This window comes from Pelodiscus sinensis, chromosome 16 (genome assembly GCF_052426305.1).
Source record: "Pelodiscus sinensis isolate ZL-2025 chromosome 16, ASM5242630v1, whole genome shotgun sequence".
Classification (NCBI taxonomy): domain Eukaryota; kingdom Metazoa; phylum Chordata; order Testudines; family Trionychidae; genus Pelodiscus; species Pelodiscus sinensis.
The window spans coordinates 41,670,148-41,690,724 of NC_143067.1; the positions used below are offsets into that span (position 1 = coordinate 41,670,148).

Here is a 20,577-nt window from a genome sequence, read left to right on the forward strand (position 1 = left end):
CTGTGCCGGGCTGGGCTGAGCTGTGCCGGGCTGGGCTGAGCTGTGCTGGGCTGGGCTGTGCTGAGCTGTGCCAGGCTGGGCTGTGCTGAGTTGTGCCAGGCTGGGCTGGGCCGGGCTGTGCTGAGCTGTGCCGGGCTGTGCTGAGCTGTACCGGGCTGGGCTGTGCTGAGCTGTGCTGGGCTGGGCTGTGCTGAGCTGTACCGGGCTGGGCTGTGCTGAGCTGTGCCGGGCTGGGCTGTGCTGTGCTGTGCTGTGCTGTGCTGGGCTGGGCCCGGCAGGGCTGTGCTGAGCTGTGCCGGGCTGGGCTGAGCTGTGCCGGGCTGGGCTGGGCTGGGCCGGGCCGGGCCGGGCTGGCATAAGGCCCGGCTGCAAGGGAGCCAGGAGAAGTTGGGTTTGTCAGTAGACCCTTGTGAAATCTCAGCCAGCACCAGCCAAGCACACTGGTGCCACCAGAGCCCGGCTCTCACCTCTGCTGGAGCCTGCTGCTATTCACTGCCCCCCAGCGCAGAGGACTCGGCCCCCTTCCCTCCCAGCAGGGGCCCTCTCGGTAGCTCGGCTGCCGCTTCGTCCCTCTACTGCGCCTGGCGCCCGCCGGGCACGGGCGGGGGAGGCGGAGGGGGGCGGAGGGGGGAGTTGGAAACGGAGGCGCCCGCTCTTGTTCCCTGATCCCCGCCCCCCCGCGCCGTGAGCAGCCTGCAAACGCTGGCGCCGCACCTGCCTCCTTCGTGCCTCTCCCGCCCGCCGCTGCTGGCTTGTCCCGCGGGGATCCCCGATACTCCCCTCCCGCAGCGCCAGGGCTTTGCGGGGGTCCAGAGAGGGGGCGCGAGGCCGGGCCAGGCACAGAAGGATGCTCCGGCCGCAGCCCGTGGCAGGGATGCTGGGTTGCTAGGCGACAGGTGAGGAGAAAGGACCGATGAGCGGCGGCAGGAGGCTCAGGTACCAGACGCTGCCCCGGCATGGCAGGAGGGCGAGAGGCGGCTGCTGGACCGGGCTTCCGGGACAGGACCGGGACTGGCGGCCACGACGGACGCTGAAACCCAGGCAGAGCCTCCCCTCTCCCCTCCCCCCCGGTCCGGCTGGCGCAGGGCTCCGGACACGGGCCCCCCCCCGGTCCGGCTGGCGCAGGGCTCCGGACACGGGCCCCCCCCCCCGGTCCGGCTGGCGCAGGGCTCCGGACACGGCCCCCCCCCCCCGGTCCGGCTGGCGCAGGGCTCCGGACACGGGCCCCCCCCCGGTCCGGCTGGCGCAGGGCCCCCCCCCCCCCCCCGGTCCCCCCCCCCGGCCCCCCCCCCCGGAGGGCCCGGCCCCCCCCCCGGTCCGGCTGGCGCAGGGCTCCGGACACGGCCCCCCCCCCCCCCCCCCCGGTCCGGCTGGCGCAGGGCTCCGGACGCGGCCCCCCCCCCCCGTCCGGCTGGCGCAGGACACGCCCCCCCCCCCCTCTGGACACCCCCCCCCCCCAGGGCTCCGGCGCGGCCCCCCCCCCGTCCGGCTGGCGCAGGGCTCCGGACACGGCCCCCCCCCCGTCCGGCTGGCGCAGGGCTCCGGACACGGCGCCCCCCCCCCGGTCCGGCTGGCGCAGGGCTCCGGACACGGCCCCCCCCCCCCCCCGTCCGGCTGGCGCAGGGCTCCGGACACGGCCCCCCCCCCCCGGTCCGGCTGGCGCAGGGCTCCGGACACGGCGCCCCCCCCCCGGTCCGGCTGGCGCAGGGCTCCGGCCACGGCCCCCCCCCCCGTCCGGCTGGCGCAGGGCTCCGAGCCGGGCAGACGCTGCCTCGCTGCTCCCGCGCCCGCCGCTGTGAGTGGCCGCCCGGCGGGAGCGGAGCAGCAGGCGGGAGCGGTGCCCTTGGGGCCCCGCAGTAGCGGCCCGGGATGACAAGCGCAGCCCGCCAGGGGACCCGCCGCAGGGCCCGAGGGAGAGACCCGGGCGGGCAGAGCGCGGGGCCCCTGCAGCCCGAGGGCCGGAGCCTGCGGGGGTGGCCGGGGATGGAGCGAGGCGAGCGGCGCCGGCAGTGTCCTTGGGAAACCTCCGCAGCGCGGGCAGAGGAGATGCAGAGGCGGGACAGACGCACCGCGCAAAGGGGCCGCGGGGGGCTCGGCTCCTGCCCTCCCCAGTCCCAGAGCCGGGAGGGGCGCCCGGGCTCAGAGACCCATGCGCGGGGACTGAGGCGTCCAGCCCCTGGCACTTACTCCTGAGAAAGTCCAAGAGCCTGCCCAGGAGGGGACTGGGAACAAACCAAGAGGGGAAAAGGAAAGGCCAAGGCATACCAGGACCTGCACCGTCAGGGGTGGGGGCAAGGAGTGTGCGGGTGGTGGTAGAGCCTGGTGGCATAGGAGGGAAGAGTGTCAGCGGAGGTAGAGCCACGCAGCGTGGGAGAGCAGTGGGCAGTGTGCCGGCAGAGGTAGAGCCACGCGGCGTGGGAGGGCAGTGGGCAGTGTGCCAGCAGAGGTAGAGCCACGCGGCGTGGGAGGGCAGAGAGCAGTGAGCCAGCGGAGGTAGAGCCACGCGGCGTGGGAGGGCAGAGGGCAGTGTGCCGGCAGAGGTAGAGCCACGCAGCGTGGGAGGGCAGTGGGCAGTGTGCCGGCAGAGGTAGAGCCACGCGGCGTGGGAGGGCAGTGGGCAGTGTGCCGGCAGAGGTAGAGCCACGCAGCGTGGGAGGGCAGTGGGCAGTGTGCCGGCAGAGGTAGAGCCACGCGGCGTGGGAGGGCAGAGAGCAGTGAGCCAGCGGAGGTAGAGCCACGCGGCGTGGGAGGGCAGAGGGCAGTGTGCCGGCAGAGGTAGAGCCACGCGGCGTGGGAAGGCAGAGGGCAGTGTGCTGGCGGCAGTAGAGCCCAGCAGCATGGGAGGGCAGTGTGCCAGTGGCAGTAGAGCCCAGCGGCGTGGGAGGGCAGTGGGCAGTGTGCCGGCGGAGGTAGAGCCACGCAGCGTGGGAGGGCAGAGAGCAGTGTGTCGGCAGAGGTAGAGCCACACGGCGTGGGAGGGCAGAGGGCAGTGTGTCAGCGAAGGTAGAGCCACGCGGCGTGGGAGGGCAGAGGGCAGTGTGTCGGCAAAGGTAGAGCGACGCGGCGTGGGAGGGCAGTGGGCAGTGTGTCAGCGGAGGTAGAGCCACGCGGCGTGGGAAGGCAGAGGGCAGTGTGTCAGCGGAGGTAGAGCCACGCGGCGTGGGAAGGCAGAGGGCAGTGTGTCAGCGGAGGTAGAGCCACGCGGCGTGGGAGGGCAGAGGGCAGTGTGTCAGCGGAGGTAGAGCCACGCAGCGTGGGAGGGCAGTGGGCAGTGTGCCGGCGGAGGTAGAGCCACGCAGCGTGGGAGGGCAGAGAGCAGTGTGTCGGCAGAGGTAGAGCCACACGGTGTGGGAGGGCAGAGGGCAGTGTGTCGGCGGAGGTAGAGCCACGCGGCGTGGGAGGGCAGAGAGCAGTGTGCCGGCAGAGGTAGAGCCACGCGGCGTGGGAGGGCAGAGGGCAGTGTGTCGGCGGAGGTAGAGCCACGCGGTGTGGGAGGGCAGAGGGCAGTGTGCCGGCGGAGGTAGAGCCACGCGGCATGGGAGGGCAGAGGGCAGTGTGTCAGCGGAGGTAGAGCCACGCGGCGTGGGAGGGCAGAGGGCAGTGTGCCGGCGGAGGTAGAGCCACGCGGTGTGGGAGGGCAGAGGGCAGTGTGCCGGCGGAGGTAGAGCCACGTGGCGTGGGAGGGCAGAGAGCAGTGTGCCGGCGGAGTTAGAGCCACGCGGCGTGGGAGGGCAGTGGGCAGAGTGTCGGCAGAGGTAGAGGCACGCGGCGTGGGAGGGCAGAGGGCAGTGTGCCGGCGGAGGTAGAGCCATGCGGCATGGGAGGGCAGAGGGTAGTGTGCCGGCGGAGGTAGAGCCACGCGGCGTGGGAGGGCAGAGGGCAGAGTGTCGGCGGAGGTAGAGCCACGCGACGTGGGGGGGCAGAGTGTCGGCGGAGGTAGAGCCACGCGACGTGGGAGGGCAGAGGGCAGTGTGTTGGCGGAGGTAGAGCCACGCGGCGTGGGAGGGCAGAGGGCAGTGTGCCGGCGGAGGTAGAGCCACGCGGCGTGGGAGGGCAGAGGGCAGTGTGTCAGCGGAGGTAGAGCCACGCGGCGTGGGAGGGCAGAGGGCAGTGTGCCGGTGGAGGTAGAGCCACGTGGCGTGGGAGGGCAGAGGGCAGTGTGTCGGCGGAGGTAGAGCCACGCGGCGTGGGAGGGCAGAGAGCAGTGTGTCAGCGGAGGTAGAGCCACGCGGCGTGGGATGGCAGTGGGCAGAGTGTCGGCAGAGGTAGAGCCACGCGGCGTGGGAGGGCAGAGGGCAGTGTGCCGGCGGAGGTAAAGCCACGCGGCATGGGAGGGCAGAGGGTAGTGTGCCGGCGGAGGTAGAGCCACGCGACGTGGGGGGGCAGAGTGTCGGCGGAGGTAGAGCCACGCGACGTGGGAGGGCAGAGGGCAGTGTGTCGGCGGAGGTAGAGCCACGCGGCGTGGGAGGGCAGAGGGCAGTGTGCCGGCGGAGGTAGAGCCACGCGGCGTGGGAGGGCAGAGGGCAGTGTGCCGGCGGAGGTAGAGCCACGCGGCGTGGGAGGGCAGAGTGTCGGCGGAAGTAGAGCCACGTGGCGTGGGAGGGCAGAGTGTCGGCGGAGGTAGAGCCACGCAGCGTGGGAGGGCAGAGGGCAGAGTGCTGGCGGAGGTAGAGCCACGCGGCGTGGGAGGGCAGAGAGCAGTGTGCCGGCAGAAGTAGAGCCACGCAGCGTGGGAGGGCAGAGGGCAGTGTGTCGGCAGAGGTAGAGCCACGCAGCGTGGGAGGGCAGAGGGCAGTGTGTCAGCGGAGGTAGAGCCACGCGGCGTGGGAGGGCAGAGGGCAGTGTGTCGGCAGAGGTAGAGCCACGCGGCGTGGGAGGGCAGAGGGCAGTGTGCCGGCGGCAGTAGAGCCCAGCAGCGTGGGAGGGCAGAGAGCAGTGTGTCGGCAGAGGTAGAGCCACGCGGCGTGGGAGGGCAGAGGGCAGTGTGTCAGCGGAGGTAGAGCCACGCGGCGTGGGAGGGCAGTGGGCAGTGTGCTGGCGGAGGTAGAGCCACACAGCGTGGGAGGGCAGAGGGCAGTGTGCCGGCGGAGGTAGAGCCACGCGGCGTGGGAGGGCAGTGGGCAGTGTGCCGGCGGAGGTAAAGCCACGCGACGTGGGGGGGCAGAGTGTCGGCGGAGGTAGAGCCACGCGACGTGGGAGGTCAGAGGGCAGTGTGTCGGCAGAGGTAGAGCCACGCGGCGTGGGAGGGCAGAGGGCAGTGTGCCGGCGGAGGTAGAGCCACGCGGAGTGGGAGGGCAGAGTGTCGGCGGAGGTAGAGCCACGTGGCGTGGGAGGGCAGAGGGCAGAGTGTCGGTGGAGGTAGAGCCATGCAGCGTGGGAGGGCAGAGGGCAGAGTGCCGGCGGAGGTAGAGCCACGCGGCGTGGGAGGGCAGAGGGCAGTGTGTCGGCAGAGGTAGAGCCACGCAGCGTGGGAGGGCAGAGGGCAGTGTGTCAGCGGGAGGTAGAGCCACGCAGCGTGGGAGGGCAGAGGGCAGTGTGTCGGCAGAGGTAGAGCCACGCAGCGTGGGAGGGCAGAGGGCAGTGTGTCGGCAGAGGTAGAGCCACGCAGCGTGGGAGGGCAGAGGGCAGTGTGTCGGCGGGAGGTAGAGCCACACAGCGTGGGAGGGCAGAGGGCAGTGTGTCGGCAGAGGTAGAGCCACGCGGCGTGGGAGGGCAGAGGGCAGTGTGTCGGCAGAGGTAGAGCCACGCGGCGTGGGAGGGCAGAGGGCAGTGTGCCGGCGGCAGTAGAGCCCAGCAGCATGGGAGGGCAGAGGGCAGTGTGCCAGTGGCAGTAGAGCCCAGCGGCGTGGGAGGGCAGAGGGCAGTGTGCCGGCGGAGGTAGAGCCACGCGGCGTGGGAGAGCAGAGGTCAGTGTGTCAGCGGAGGTAGAGCCACGCGATGTGGGAGGGCAGAGGGCAGTGTGCCGGCGGAGGTAGAGCCACCCAGCGTTGGAGAGCAGAGGGCAGTGTGCCGGCGGAGGTAGAGCCACGCGGCGTGGGAGGGCAGTGGGCAGTGTGCCGGCGGAGGTAGAGCCACGCAGCGTGGGAGGGCAGAGGGCAGTGTGCCGGCGGAGGTAGAGCCATGCAGCGTGGGAGGGCAGAGGGCAGTGTGTCGGCGGAGGTAGAGCCACGCGGCGTGGGAGGGCAGAGGGCAGTGTGCCGGCGGAGGTAGAGCCACGCGGTGTGGGAGGGCAGAGGGCAGTGTGTCGGCAGAGGTAGAGCCACGTGGCGTGGGAGGGCAGAAGGCAGTGTGCTGGCAGCAGTAGAGCCCAGCAGCATGGGAGGGCAGAGGGCAGTGTGCCAGTGGCAGTAGAGCCCAGCGGCGTGGGAGGGCAGTGGGCAGTGTGCCGGTGGCAGTAGAGCCCAGCAGCACAGGAGGGCAGAGGGCCATGTGTTGGTGGTACAGCCAGGCAGTGTGGGAGGGCAGGGGGGCAGTGTGCCGGCGGCGGTAGAGCCAGGCAGCATAGGAGGGCAGTGCGTCTGTAGATGTAGAGCCAGGCAGTGTGGGAGCGCAGGGGGGCAGTGTGCCGGTGGCGGTAGAGCCAGGCAGCATAGGAGGGCAGTGCGTCTGTAGATGTAGAGCCAGGCAGCGTGGGAAGACAGAGGGCAGTGTGCCGGCGGCGGTAGGGCCAGGCATTGTCCATGGGCAGTGTGCTGGTGGCAGTGCAGCGAGTTGGATTGGTCGGTCCGAGGCAGTGTGCCGGCGGCATGGAAGGGTAGATAGCAGTATGCTGGCGGCGGTAGAGCCAGGTGGCATGGAAGGGTAGATAGCAGTGTGCTGGCGGCAGTAGAGCCAGGTGGCATGGAAGGGTAGATAGCAGTATGCTGGTGGCGGTAGAGCCAGGTGGCATGGAAGGGTAGATAGCAGTATGCTGGCGGTGGTAGAGCCAGGTGGCATGGAAGGGTAGACAGCAGTGTGCTGGCGGCGGTAGAGCCAGGTGGCATGGAAGGGTAGATAGCAGTACGCTGGTGGCGGTAGAGCCAGGCGGCATGGAAGGGTAGATAGCAGTACGGTGGTGGCGGTAGAGCCAGGTGGCATGGAAGGGTAGATAGCAGTATGCTGGCGGTGGTAGAGCCAGGTGGCATGGAAGGGTAGATAGCAGTATGCTGGGGGCGGTAGAGCCAGGTGGCATGGAAGGGTAGATAGCAGTGTGCTGGCGGTGGTAGAGCCAGGTGGCATGGAAGGGTAGATAGCAGTATGCTGGTGGCGGTAGAGCCAGGTGGCATGGAAGGGTAGATAGCAGTATGCTGGTGGCGGTAGAGCCAGGTGGCATGGAAGGGTAGATAGCAGTATGCTGGCGGTGGTAGAGCCAGGTGGCATGAAAGGGTAGATAGCAGTATGGTGGCGGTGGTAGAGCCAGGTGGCATGGAAGGGTAGATAGCAGTATGCTGGTGGCGGTAGAGCCAGGTGGCATGGAAGGGTAGATAGCAGTGTGCTGGCGGCGGTAGAGCCCGTCAGTGTGGGAGGGCAGTGTGCAGTGGGTGTGCCATGGGTTTGAGTCGTCTTCCCTTCTGTCTCCTAGATCCCGATGTCGGAGCAGAACAGCACCAGCGATGGGGACCCCGATCCCCAGCACAGCATGTCTATGCTCTTCCTGCTTGTCCTGGTTTTCTTCATCATGGGACTGGTGGGGTTCCTGATCTGCCATGTGCTGAAGAAGAAGGGCTATCGCTGCCGCACCTTCCGCGATGAGCTGGACCTGGAGCAAGAGGACGCGCTGACGGAGCTTCAGGCTAGTGAGTTTGGGCAGCAGGGTCAGGGGCCTCAGCTGGACCCATTCTGCATTGTCTTGGCATTGCCAGTCAGTGGCAAGGTGGAATGGGGGTCGATGTAAGCCTGTGGTGGGCTGAGCTGCACAGCGAGTGTGCGTAGGGCACAGCGGGTAACTGGTCATACAGCGCTGTGTGCGCCTGGGCATGCAGCCTGGGCACTGTACATGGTGCACGCCGGAGACTGGGGGCAGAACCGCAGCCAATAGCAGGGCGGAGAATAAAGCATCATTTCAGCTTGTCCCACATAGGGTAAGTTTAGCCCTCGTGTCAATGAGCACAAGTTCTTGTGACGCCACGCACAGATGTTCATGTACATACATTTCTACATATAAGTATGCATCATCTGAATATGCTCCCTGCAAAACAGGGCAAGTTACCTGTGATCCCCTGGATGCGGGTATTCTATCTGGGCATGTATCAGTCTTGTATGTGAAGTCAGAAATACAAAGTGTAAAACCTGCTTATTAATCAAGAATGTCTAGTGAAAGCCATGAGTGGTTCTTAAGGAACCATAGAGCCATAGAGCTGGAAGAGACCTCAGAAGAGCAAGTCCAGGCCCCTGCTCTAGGCAGGACAATCCCAACTAAATCAACTCGGCCAGAGCCTTGTCAAGCCGAGACTTAAATACCTCTAGGGATGGAGACTCCACCCCCTCCCTAGGGAACCCATTCCAGGGCTTCCCCACCCTCCTAGTGAAATAGTTTTTCCTAATATCGAACCTGGACCTCTCCCACCACAACTTGAGACCATTGCTCCTTGTTCTGCCATCTGTCACTACTGAGAGCAGCCTCTCTCCATCCTCTTTGGAACCTCCCTTCAGGAAGTTGAAGGCTGCTCTCAAATCCCCCCTCACTCTTCTCTTCTGCAGACTAAACAGACCCAAATCCCTCAGCCTCTCCTATATGTAATATGCTCCAGCCCCCTAATCATTTTGCTTGCCCTCCACTGGACCCTCTCCAATGCGTCCACATCCTTTTTGTAGTGGGGGGCCCAGAACTGGACACAATAATCCAGGTGTGGCCTCACCAGAGCTGAGTAAAGAGGAATAATGACATCTCTGGATCTGCTGGCAATGCTCCTCTTAATGCAACCTAATATGCCATTCGCCTTCCTGACTACAAGGGCACACTGTTGACTCATGTCGAGCTTCTCATCCACTGTAATCCCCAGGTCCTTTTCTGCAGAACTGATTCTTAGCCAGTAGGTCCCCAGCTTGTAACAATGCTTGGGATTCTTCCGTCCCAAGTGCAGGACTCTGCACTTGTCCTTGTTGAACCTCATCAGATTTCTTGTGGCCCAATCCTCCAATTTGTCTAAGTCACTCTGGACTCTATCCCTGCCCTCCAGCGTGTCTACCTCTCCCCCCAGCTTAGTGTCATCTGCAAACCTGCTGAGGGTGCAACCCATCCCCTCATCCAGGTCATTAATAAAGATGTTGAACAAAACTGATTCCAGAACTGAACCTTGGGGCACTGCTGGAATCTGACCACCATCCTGACATCGAGCCGTTGATCACTACCTGCTGGGCCCAACCTTCCAGCCAGCTTTCCGCCCATTTATCCAATCCACATTCCTTAACTTGCTGGCAAGAATATTGTGGGAGACCGTATCAAAAGCCTTGCTAAAGTCAAGGTATATCACATCCACTGACTTCCCCATAACCACAGAGCCAGTTACCTCATCTTAGAAGCTAATCAGATTGGTCAGGCACGACTTGCCCTTTGTGAATCCATGCTGACTGATCACCTTCCTCTCTTCCAAGTGCTTCAAAATGGATTCCTTGAGGATCCCTTCCATGATTTTTCCAGGGACTGAGGTAAAACTAACCGGCCTATAGTTCCCTGGATCGTCCTTCTTCACTTTTTTAAAGATGGGCACTACATTTGCCTTTTTCCAATCACCTGGGATCTCTCCCGATCTCCACGACTTTTCAAAGATAATGGCCCAAGGCTCTGCAATGACATTTGCCAACTCCCTCAGTACCCTCGGATGCATTAAGTCCGGACCCATGGATTTATGTACGTTTAACTTTTCTCAATAGTTCCTAACCTGTTCTTTACCCACCAAGGGCTGCCCATCTTCATTCCATATTGCGTCACTTAGCACATTAGTCCAGGAGCCCACCTTGTCCGTGAATAGAGAGGCAAAGAAAGCATTGAGTACTTCAGCTTTCCCCACATCATCTGTCACTGGGGGTATGTCTACACTGCCACCCTAGTTCGAAGTAGGGTGGCTAATGTAGGCATTCGAAGTTGCAAATGAAGCCCAGGATTTAAATATCCCAGGCTTCATTTGCATCTTGCCGGGCGCCGCCATTTTTAAATCCCCGTTAGTGCGGACTCCGTGACCGCGGCTACACGTGGCACGGAGTAGGTAGTTTGAATTAGGCTCTCTAATTCGAACTACCGGTACACCTCGTTCCACGAGGAGTAACGGTAGTTCGAATTTGAGAGCCTAATTCAAACTACCTACTCCGTGCCGCATGTAGCCGCGGGCACGGAGTCCGCACTAACGGGGATTTAAAAATGGCGGCGCCCGGCAAGATGCAAATGAAGCCTGGGATATTTAAATCCTGGGCTTCATTCGCAACTTCGAATGCCTACATTAGCCACCCTACTTCGAACTAGGGTGGCAGTGTAGACATACCGTAGGTTACCTCCCTCATCCAGTAGGGGCCACACACCCTCTCTGATCACGTTCTTCTTGTTAACATGCCTGTAGAAACCTTTCTTGTATCCTTCACATCCCTTGCGAATTGCAATTCCAATTGCGCTTTCGCCTTCCTGATAACCCCCTGCATTCTTGAGCTGTACATTTATACCCCTCCCTAGTCATCTGTCCAAGTTTCCACTTTTTGCAAGCTCCCTTTTTGTGCTTAAATTCACCAAGGATTTCCTCGGTGAGCCAATCCGGTCTCCTACCATATTTGCTTCTCTTTCTATGCATTGGAATGCTTTCTTTCTGTGCCTTCAATAAGGCTTCCTTAAAATACTGCCTGCTGTCCTGGACTCCTTTCCCCTTCATGTTAGCATCCCTGTGGATTCTGCCCATCAGAGGTCTGAGGGAGTGAAAGTCTGCTTTTCTGAAGTCCAAGGTGTGTATTTTACTACTCTCTTTTCTTCCTTTGGTCAGAGTCCTGAAATCTGCCATCTCATGATCACTGCTTCCCAGGTTGTCACTCACCTCTACTTCTCCTATGAGTTCCTCCCTATCTGTGAGCAACAGGTCAAGCTGCATATAGCCCCTGGTTGGATCCTGCAGTACTTGTACCAAGAAGTTATCCCCAACATTCTCCAAAATTGTCTGTGTACTGCCATATTGATACACCCCACAGATGTCAGGGTGATTAAAGTCCCCCATGAGAACCAGGGCCTGTAATCTGGAAACTTCTCTCAGTTGTCTGAAGAAAGCCTCATCTACCTCATCCACCTGATTCGGCAGCCTGTAGCAGATGCCAACCACACCATCACTGCTGTTGCTTGCACCTCTAAACTTGACCCATAGACTCTCAACAGGCTTTTCTCCCTCTACATACTGGAGTTCTGAGCAATCATAGTGTTCTCTTACATACAATGCAACTCCTCCTCCTTTTCTCCCCTGCCTATTCTTCCTGAACAGTCTATACCCTTCCAAGACAGCGCTCCAGTCATGCGAGTCATCCCACCAAGTCTCTGTTATCCCAATCAAATCGTAGGTCTTGGACTGGGCCAGGGCCTCCAATTCTTCCTGTTTGTTACCCAGGCTTCTCGCATTGGTGTACAAACACTTCAGATAACCAGTCAAATGCCCTACCTTCTCCATTCGAATCAGGGGTCCACCTTTGTTGCTCTTTCCTCTCTGCATTTCTTCCTGGTATCCGACTTCCCCACTCCCCTCAGGGCTTTGGTCACCGTCCTCCAACGAACCTAGTTTAAAGCCTCCTCACTAGGTTTGCAAGCTGCCTGCAAAGATGCTCTTTTCTCTCTTGGTTAGGTGGATCCCATCTCTTCCCAACAATCCTTGTGCGCGGAACAGAGTCCCATGGTCGAAGAAACCAAAGCCCTCTCTGCGACACCACTTGCGCAACCACGCATTTACGTCCTCAATTCGACGATCCCTACTCAGTCCTTTCCCTTCAGCAGGGAGGATGGACAAGAACACCACTTGCGCTCCGAATTCTTTGATCCTTCTTCCCAGTGCTACACAATCCATAGTAACCCACTCAAGGTCATTCTTGGTCGTACCTTTAGTTCCCACATGGAGAAGCAGGAAGGGGTAGCGATCCGAAGGTTTGATCAGCTTGGTAAGCCTCTCAGTCACATTCTGAATTCAAGCTCCTGGTAAACAGCACACCTCTCGAGATTCCAGGTCCGGACAGCAGATGGATGGCTCAGTCCCTCTTAGGAGGGAGTCTCCGACCACCACCACCCACCTTCTTCTTTTGGGGGTGGTGGTCATGCTGCCAGTTCTCTTCCTGGTCCCGTACTGCCCACTCTGGCTCTTCCACCTGCCTTGCTTGCAGGATTAAACGCTGCCTTCTAACGAAGAAGTCTTCATCCTCTCTGATCGAGTGTAGGGGCGACACTTGGGCCTCCAGTCCTCTAATTTTTTCCTCCAAAATGGCGACCAGCTTGCACTTCGTGCAGATGAAATCCCTTCTTTCTTCTGGGAGGAAGACAAACATGGCACACGCTGTGCAGGTAACAACAGCAGACCTATCACCAGTCATACCTGCTGTCCTAAAAAAGGGTTTAAAGGAAAGACAAAAGAACTTCACCCCCTTCCCAACTCCCACCCTAAACTCCCTGTTTGCAATCACCTGTTCGCAACCTCCCTGGTCGCTGACTCACTCCTTTATAAAGCCCTGGACTGCCTAATAGTCCCTCTCCCTACTAAGGCTCAGCCAATCGGCAGAGGCTTCTAGATTTCAAACTTTAATTGGAAGCCAACAGTTTCCAGCTGCCAGTCACATTAATGGCCCAATGCTCCAGGCAACAATCTGTACGTGGTGGTTTTTTTCCCTATAAGCCTAAACTGTGATTGGTTTTACAAAGACATGTGACCGTGCCATCTGGGGCTGGAATCCATCTTGAATTTGGTATTTTTCCATTGGGCGAATGGAAGAAAGATGTCCTGCGCTGGGGGGATTCTATTGAAGGCATGGGAAGCAATCGATGATTATCTTTAATCTGGCTTTTGAGACTGCCTCCCCTCTCTAAGGGGACGTACAAGAAGCTGTTAGAGCCAGGCCAGAGAACAGATCAGCTCTGACTTGAAGGATTTTACCTGAAATAAGGAGAAATACCATCTGTACCAACCGCTCTCTGTGGATTAGGCTAAGCTGGCGTGTTTTGTTGATAACACAACAACAATAAACCCCAATTGTAGCACCAAATCACAAACCCCGGACAAATAAGGAAGGTAAATGTTACAGTCGTGGATGGTTGACGATCAGATGGTGCCGAGGACCTCAAACCTTCAAGCTAATGTAAAGCTCGTAGGGAGAAGCTCTAGGGCCATGGTCCCCAACACGGTGCCTGCGGGGGCATTTGTGTGCGCCCGCCAAGTGCTCGGGGCTGGCCTGGCCCCGGGCACATGGCGCATGCACGGAGCCGGTGCTGGAGCCGGCCCCGGGCACATGGCGCACGGTGAGTGTCGGCCCCAGGAGCGCCGCAGATTGGCCGCCCGTGCTCTGGGCGCGCGGCGCTTGCAGGGGGTGCTGGCCCCAGGCGCGCGGTGCACAGCGGGGGAAGCGCCGGTCCCGGACGTGCGGCACTTGGGGGGGAGCACCGGCCCCAGGCGCGCGGCGCTTGCGGGGGGGGAGCGCCGGCCCCGGGCGCGCAGCCCTTGGAGGGGGCACCGGCCCCGGGCGCGTGGCTATGGGGGGCCGCCCCCCGGGCGCGCAAGTGTCCCCGCCCCCTGGCGCCCGGCGGGCGAACGGCCATGCTCCCTGGCTCCTGGCAACCTCAAATGGTTGGGGACCAGTGCTCTAGGGAGATCCCATGAGGATATACTGATGGCTCGGTCTGTGAGCACGTTCCCTAAGAGCAGCTCTGGGTCTTCACCACCGACGGCACGGAACGCGGTCCCTGTCCTCGGAGCATTCCTCCGGCTTCACAGCAGCTTCTGGCCCTTCACCACAGAAGGCGGGAGATGATGATAAGGAAACACGGCCTGATGTCACTCTCCTGATGGCATACGGGACAGCAGCAGGTACTGGACTGGCGTGCCCCGGATGCAGCCACTGAGCCTGTGCTACAGGGTGTGGAGGAAGCACCTCAGCAGCCACGCTGGTGTCCAAGACAGAGGTGGGGACAGCAGAAGAACCCGACCTCTTGGAGGGGTAGTCCCTATATCTGAGTAGTGGTGGGAAACTGGAGTGATTATAGGGACATCTGTGTGCAACGCCTGAGGTAAAAGCAGCCAATCTTGCCTTCTGGCGGGAAAAACCGGTCTATTCCAGTTCTTGTTTACCTCAAAGTGTCACAGCTGCAAATGGAGTCCTAGTTACAAATGCCATAAAGGTCTCGAGCATCACCCAACAGCAAGCTGCGCCGTGCTGCTCAGGAGAGCGCCCGCCTTCAGCAGGCAGGACGGGACGCCCCAGCGCTCCCCCCGGAACGGATTGCACAGCTGGCCTGTGGAAACAGACGCAGGGTTCAGGGAACGGGTTGTCAGTGATTACAGGGGGCAGCAGAAAATGAACCGACGGGCAAATGAAGCTTCATACGCTAAAGCCCCTGGCCACAAAGAGAATCCCCAGAGGTCGGTTTCAGCGGAGGGCGGGGATTCCGGCCACAGGTCAGTCTCCCTCCAGCCTGGGGCAGCGTGTCCCCAGCCACTGCAGGGTGGGCTCAGGGGTGATCGGCTCAGGGCGCCGAGAGCCATGTGGCCAGCAGGGCGGGGGAGGGGCAGCAGGAAGGGCTGGTTGGCCCGGGCGGGTCACTGCAAAGCTCCGGTGGTCAGTGAGTCCAGTTGGGGGCGGAGCCGCTCTAAGGGGCCACGTTCGCTCGGCAATTTCCTGGCAGAGCCGGCACCACCAGGCCTTTTCCAAGTGCCCCAGCAGCTCTCGGGTCACTGCCCTGAGTCCCACCGCACAGCAGCGAGCTGGGGCCAGCCCAGGGCAGCCCCGGGCCCCCCCCCACCCGCACAGGTGCAGCCTGGACCGCCGGGTAGCCTCAGAGCCAGGCGGGAGCAGCTGGGCTCCAGAGACCTGCGTGGGCTGCCCTGCAGTCGTTAGCCGGGGTCGCTCAGGCGCTGGAGCAGGGTTGCCAGGTGTCCAGTATTCACCCAGACCGTCCGGTATTTTCTGCTCCTGCCCGGTAAAAAAATTCAGAGACACCTGAGATGTCCTAAAATGTCGGGTATTTTCTGAATTTTTCCCTGGCCAGCACCTGGCAACCCTCCAAACACTCAGCACCTGGCCCCCAAAACCCCCAGCCCCCCGACCCCATGCTGATCTGCTTCCCCAAGGCTGCCAGCACAAAATGGCTGCGGGTCAGAAGAGCTGGGGAAGCATTGTTTCCCCGGGGTCTTAGTGCTCACCACCCCGTCCCTAGCCCTGCGCTGAAAGGGGACATGCTGTTCTAATGCTGTTTTATTTTAATTTTTTTTTAAGAAGTCCTTGGAGTCTTTTTTTTTTAATCAACAACTTTGGTCTCCCCTTTTCCCCCCCTTCAACAGAATTTCTTCCCGGTGTGGGTTTTGGTTTGGTTTTTGGTGGGGGGGGGTGTGCTCAGTATTTTTGGTTCAATCATCTGGCAGCCCTAGCTGGCAGGCCCACGCCAACAGCACCGAGCTCGACCAGGCCCCTTTGCTGGCTGGCGAGAGGCTGCAGGCCTGGCCCAGCACTGGGGGAGGGGCTCCCCAGCTCAGCTTTCCAATCACTAGAGATCTTTTCTCGGGGCCCCTCCGTGACGCCCCGTTCTGCCCCTGGAGGCAGGCCGCCGGGCTCGGCCTGGCCTGGCACCCGCACGAGAGGGCCTTGGGGTCAGGGCCGTGGTGTCCCATGACAACTCACTGGGCGCCCGTTCCACCCAGTGCCTAATGCCAGTGAATCAGGCGCATGAAACGGCAGAGCCAGGCGCTCAAAGGCCCCGGGCCTCGTGGCAGCTGAGGAGTGTGAGCAGTGGCCAGTCGGCCATCAGGGGCGCAACCTGCTTTGGCGCCGGTTTCTGGAGTCCCCGGGGCCGGTGACCTAGCTGTACAGGAAAGTGGGGTTCGAATGCAGCCGCCCTGGACTTACGGGAGCAGGAGTCCGGCTTCCCCGGCACACGGCAGAGCAGGAGTGCGCTGGGCGAGACGCGGCTTGGCACGGGGGGCTGAGCCCTGGGCTTTATCCGAAGTGGTTCCTCTCGGACGTGCCGCCTTCTTGCCTTTGGAACTCAGCCGATGAGAGGGAGCGTTTTCCTCCTGCCTCCCTGGCCACTGGCAGGAAGGCCCAGACGCTCTACGGGAGCGAGGCTGGAGGAGCTGCGCTGAAGCTCCTACCACCACGTGCCCACTACGAGGGGATGTGACGAGCTCCCCCCCCCCCCGAGAACGGGGCCCAGTAACATCTCGTTCCAGCTGCTGCTAGGCCTCCGGAGCAGTGCAGGTGCGAGAGCAGGCCCAGGGAGGTGGCTGCTGAGCCTTGCTTCCAGGCTCTCCACTGGTACGTCTGGAGCGCTGTGGCCTTTATTCCGTGGCACTTCAGAGCTGGGGCAGGCAGGGGCTGAGCCCCACGCCAGGGGCTGCCCCAGTCTCCTCACTTGCTGCCACTTTCTCTCCTTTCAGCCAAAGAGGAGGAGCTGAACGAGGACACAATGGAGAAGATAGTGAGGTGCATCATTCAGAATGAAGGTGGGGCTCCCTGGCTCCCGCACAAGGGGCGGGGGGGGCTCCCTGGCTCCCGCACAAGGGGCGGGGGGGGGGGGGGGCTCCCTGGCTCCCGCACAGGGGAAGGGGGGGCTCCCTGGCTCCCGCACAGGGGAAGGGGGGGCTCCCTGGCTCCCGCACAAGGGGAGGGGGGGCTCCCTGGCTCCCGCACAAGGGGGGGGGGAAGATTCCTTGGCTCCCGTGCGGGGGGAGGGGGGTTCCCAAGCACCTGGCTGCCTCACCCACTTCCCCTTTCTTCTCCTTGCCAGCAAACGTGGAGGCCCTGAAGGAGATGCTGGGGGACGGGGAAGCAGAGGTGCCAGTGCCTATGCTCAGGTGAGGCTCCTGCAGGAGTTGATGGGGTGCAGCGTAGCAGCAATTTCTGGTCTAGCACCCCCTGCTGGCAGCGATCTGCCTCCTCTCTTGCTGCGGGTCGCCGGCCAGGTCTCGGTGGCCCCGCTCTCCGGTGCAGCAGGGAGTCCCGCACCACAGACGTCCCATGTCCTTCCCTTAGGTCTTCGGCCCCGCCTCTCGGCCCCGTGCGCCTTCTGTCAGCTCGTCTCAGGACTCTACAGCCCTTATCCCCTAGCGCACGGGGCTTCGCGCCTGGCAGACAACCCAGGCCCGGTCTGTACCTGGGTCCGGCCTAGGCTCCCGGACCTGCTCCATTCACCCTTCGTGCAGGGCCAGGGCTCATGGGCCTCTCCCCTGGAGCCCCCAGCAAACCCCAAACCAGTGGTCCCCAACCTTTTGGGGCTCCCGGGCACCCGGGGACGGAGCCACCCATATGCTGCGCGCCCAGGGGCTGGCACCGCCCATGCACCACGTGCCCGGGGGGGGGCTGGCCCCGGTCACTCGGCGGGTGCACAGAAATGGCCCGGTGGGTGCCATGGCGCCCACGGGCACCGCATTGGGGACCACTGGCAAACCAAAACCAACCTCTGCCCTCCACCAGCTTCGCCTTTCATCCTCCTTCCCGGCACCGCTCCGCCACGAAGCACCCAGCCCTCGCCCCTCGGTCCCGGCTCTCGCCCTGCTGGCCTGCCCGTCTCTGCTCTCCCCTGCCGGGACGGGTGCAGAGTTGCCCCTGCAGCCCCTTTGTGCCCCAGGCTTCCTGTCTTTGACCCACCTGGCTGGCTCCTCGGCTGAGCCTGGCCTGCCTTCCGGGTGTGGCCTGAGGGTCTAGCCAGCTGCTCTCTCAGAGCCATTGCCAAGAGCCCAGGGACCCGTGCTGGGGGGCCTGAGTCTGCTCCAGCTCCCTGGCCAGGCCCACTCAGCCTCAGGGCCTGGCGGGCAGGTGTCTTGCCAGGACTGAGGATGTGCAGATGGGGGGAGGGGGCTGATGCCTCGGCCCCGAGAAGCCAGACCCTCCGGTAAATGGGCCTCATTTCTGGGCGTGTGAACGCTGCCCTGACTCTGCTGTCCTCCCGCAGCCTCTGCCCGCACCGCACCAGCCAGGATGGGGGCCTGCCCCATCACCACACGGTGCACCTGGGCTCCGCACAGGCGCCCTGCATCCACTGCAGCAAGAGGAAGAGACCCCCCCTGCATCGCCAAGGCAGGTCCAAGGATGGCAAAGGCAAGATGCACCCTGGCGAGACCACGGTCTTCTCCGTGGGCAGGTACGTGGCGCGCGGCCCCCACCGCTGGCGCCGGCTTGGCCCTAGGGCCTGAGGGCGCCAGTGCGTCTTGGAGCAGCGGCTGCTGGCGAAGGTATTTAGCCTGGCCCTAGCAAGAGCAGCTGGGAGCTGAGAGAGGGGCCCTCCCGCACTGCGTCGCCACCACAGTCCTTCAGCTGGCAACGGGGGGAGCCCAGACCCCGACGCTCGGGCGTTACCTGCCTGGCTTGGGAAGGGAGCGCTTGTATCCGCCCCTCCCTCGCCAGCCCCTCACGCTCGGCCAGGGCAAGCAGGGGCAGTCAGCAAAGCCCCGCTCCGGCATTCTCCAGAGACGGCTGAGGCCGTGGCTGTGGCCTCTCCCACACCGAACCGCAGCGCCTGCCAAGAGACAGCCCAGGCGCCTGTATCCGCGGCACAGAGGCGCGTCGAGCAAAGCCAGCCGTGAGCGGCTTACGAAAGAGCAGAGACGTGGGCGACGCTGGGCCAGTGCCCGGTCTGGTTCCAAGGGGAGCAGAGCTCCCACCCGGGGCGTTCCAGTGCCTTCCCCGGCTGAGCGAGGAGCGGATGGAATTTCCCTCCACTGCTCGATTAGTGGAGGGGGCGCTGGCTACCTGCTGCGCCACCCGCGGCTCCTGAACATTTCAACGGGCGAGGCGCAGCAGTCGGGACCCATGAGAGCAGGGCCTGCTTTGGTCCCCGCTCCCGCCCTTTCCCCCGTTGCTCCTCTGCCTCCTCTGCTCCCCCCGCGGAGACGGTGCTGGGGGAGGTGACTTTTAAGCCGGCTCCCCCCGTGGTGCCTCAGATACAGAGGCAGCAAGGTGGGGGAGCGACGCGTCGAGCGGTGCCTCGCCTACCCGACAAGCCGAGGCTGATAGCCGACCAGGCGCATCCATCCCTGCTCTGATCTGCCTAAGCAGGCTCCTCCCTCCGTCCGCCTGTCACATGGCCTGGGCGGGGGCGCCAGCATTCCCGGGATCAGAGGGTGCCGAGCCCTTTGGCCCCTATGCAATGGGCAACTAAGGGCTTTGCTTTCTGGGCAGGCTGCTTCCCTAAAGAGCTAGTGCGCTTCCTGAAATGCCGGGTCTGTCGCACCACTGGGGACTTTCCCCTGCTGCCTGCCTGCGCGGGGGGAGGAGGAGGGGGAGGGAGAAGGAACCCTGGGACTGCAGGCCAGCTCCAACTTCTCAGGAAGCGGCTGTCGTGGGGAGCGGAGGAAGAGCGCGCCCTGCGAAGGTGGAGCTGGCCTGCAGCCCGGGACTCCTACACACACACCCTGCGCAGGCAGGCAGCTGGGGGAAGGAAGTCCCTGGCGGAGCGACAGACCGGGCATTTCAGGAAGCGCACCAGCTGTTTAGGGGAGGGGAAGAGCAGCCTGCACACATCCTGAGACCCGGGATCCCCAGGAACTGGCCCCGGTTGTCTCTGTCCCTTCCCCCTGGGCAGACCCCCCCCACCAGCACCCTGCCCCAGCACCCTGTCTGCTGCTCCCCCAGCACAGTTGGGGCCACATTAGTGAAGCTTCGGGGTAGGAAGTCGGGTTGCATTTCACTTGTGTGGCCCCGACTGACTTTTCTGTGGGTCAGTGACCCCTGTCTCAAAACAGGTTCCCCGCCCCTCTCAGAAATAAAGACAACGCTGAAACATTTTGTGTTTGACACAATATTTTATTTCAAAATGAAGCCTGGCCAGCAAGTCCCCAACTGGGGCCAAGCCCCCATCTGGCCGCAGCATCATAACACTCCTGCAGACCCCAAACCTGAGCCTGTCATACACTGGAACCCCCTGTCCTGAGCCTCTCACAGCCCCAAACTCAATGACCCCCACATCCCCAGTCTGCTGCCACAACACTCCTGCACCATCCACACACCGCAAATCTGTGTCCTGAGCCCCTCCTACTCCCAGCCTCCCTGCCCTGAGCCCCTCACGCACTCCAGCCCAAGCTCCTGCACCCTCCCAGCCACAGGCCTGCAGCTTGCTCAGCACCCCAACCCTCCCTGATCCCAGCCCTCTCCAGCCTGGAGCCCCCTCCCTGAGCCAGCAGCCTCTTCTCTACTTCCTCCTGCAGCTAAATTCCCTGCCTCAGCCTGCACTTCTCACCCCTTCCCAGTGGGGACAGCGTGCCCTGGGACAGCATAACAGCACCCCAGCGCGGAGCTTTTTTTTTTCCCCCCTGGCTCTTCACGCTGTCCCCACTGCTATTGTGGCTCTTTGTCTGGAACGGGTTGGCCACCCCGGCCTAGAGCGTCACCGAGTCTCACCCGAAGTCGCCCCTTGGGCCAGTGGCAGGGGAAAAGCCAGAGCCCAGGTCTGCT

At 62.8% G+C, this 20,577-nt stretch overlaps 1 protein-coding gene across 2 annotated transcripts in view; it reads left to right on the top strand.

The window, feature by feature from the left end:
• The first annotated feature begins 658 nt into the window (after positions 1–658).
• The window catches only part of RELL2 (RELT like 2), a 33,667-nt gene continuing 13,748 nt past the window's right edge, over positions 659–20,577 (top strand). Inside the window, exons 1-5 of one of the 2 annotated variants that reach the window (XM_075900016.2) lie at positions 659–896; positions 7,562–7,775; positions 16,566–16,631; positions 16,916–16,982; positions 18,080–18,268. In XM_075900016.2, coding sequence (XP_075756131.2) covers positions 7,568–7,775; positions 16,566–16,631; positions 16,916–16,982; positions 18,080–18,268 — 530 coding nt within the window. In that variant the 5' untranslated portion in view covers positions 659–896; positions 7,562–7,567. Of the gene's footprint in view, positions 897–7,260; positions 7,776–16,565; positions 16,632–16,915; positions 16,983–18,079; positions 18,269–20,577 lie in introns of those variants that run through there. The other variant, XM_089769612.1, reaches the window with a different exon arrangement.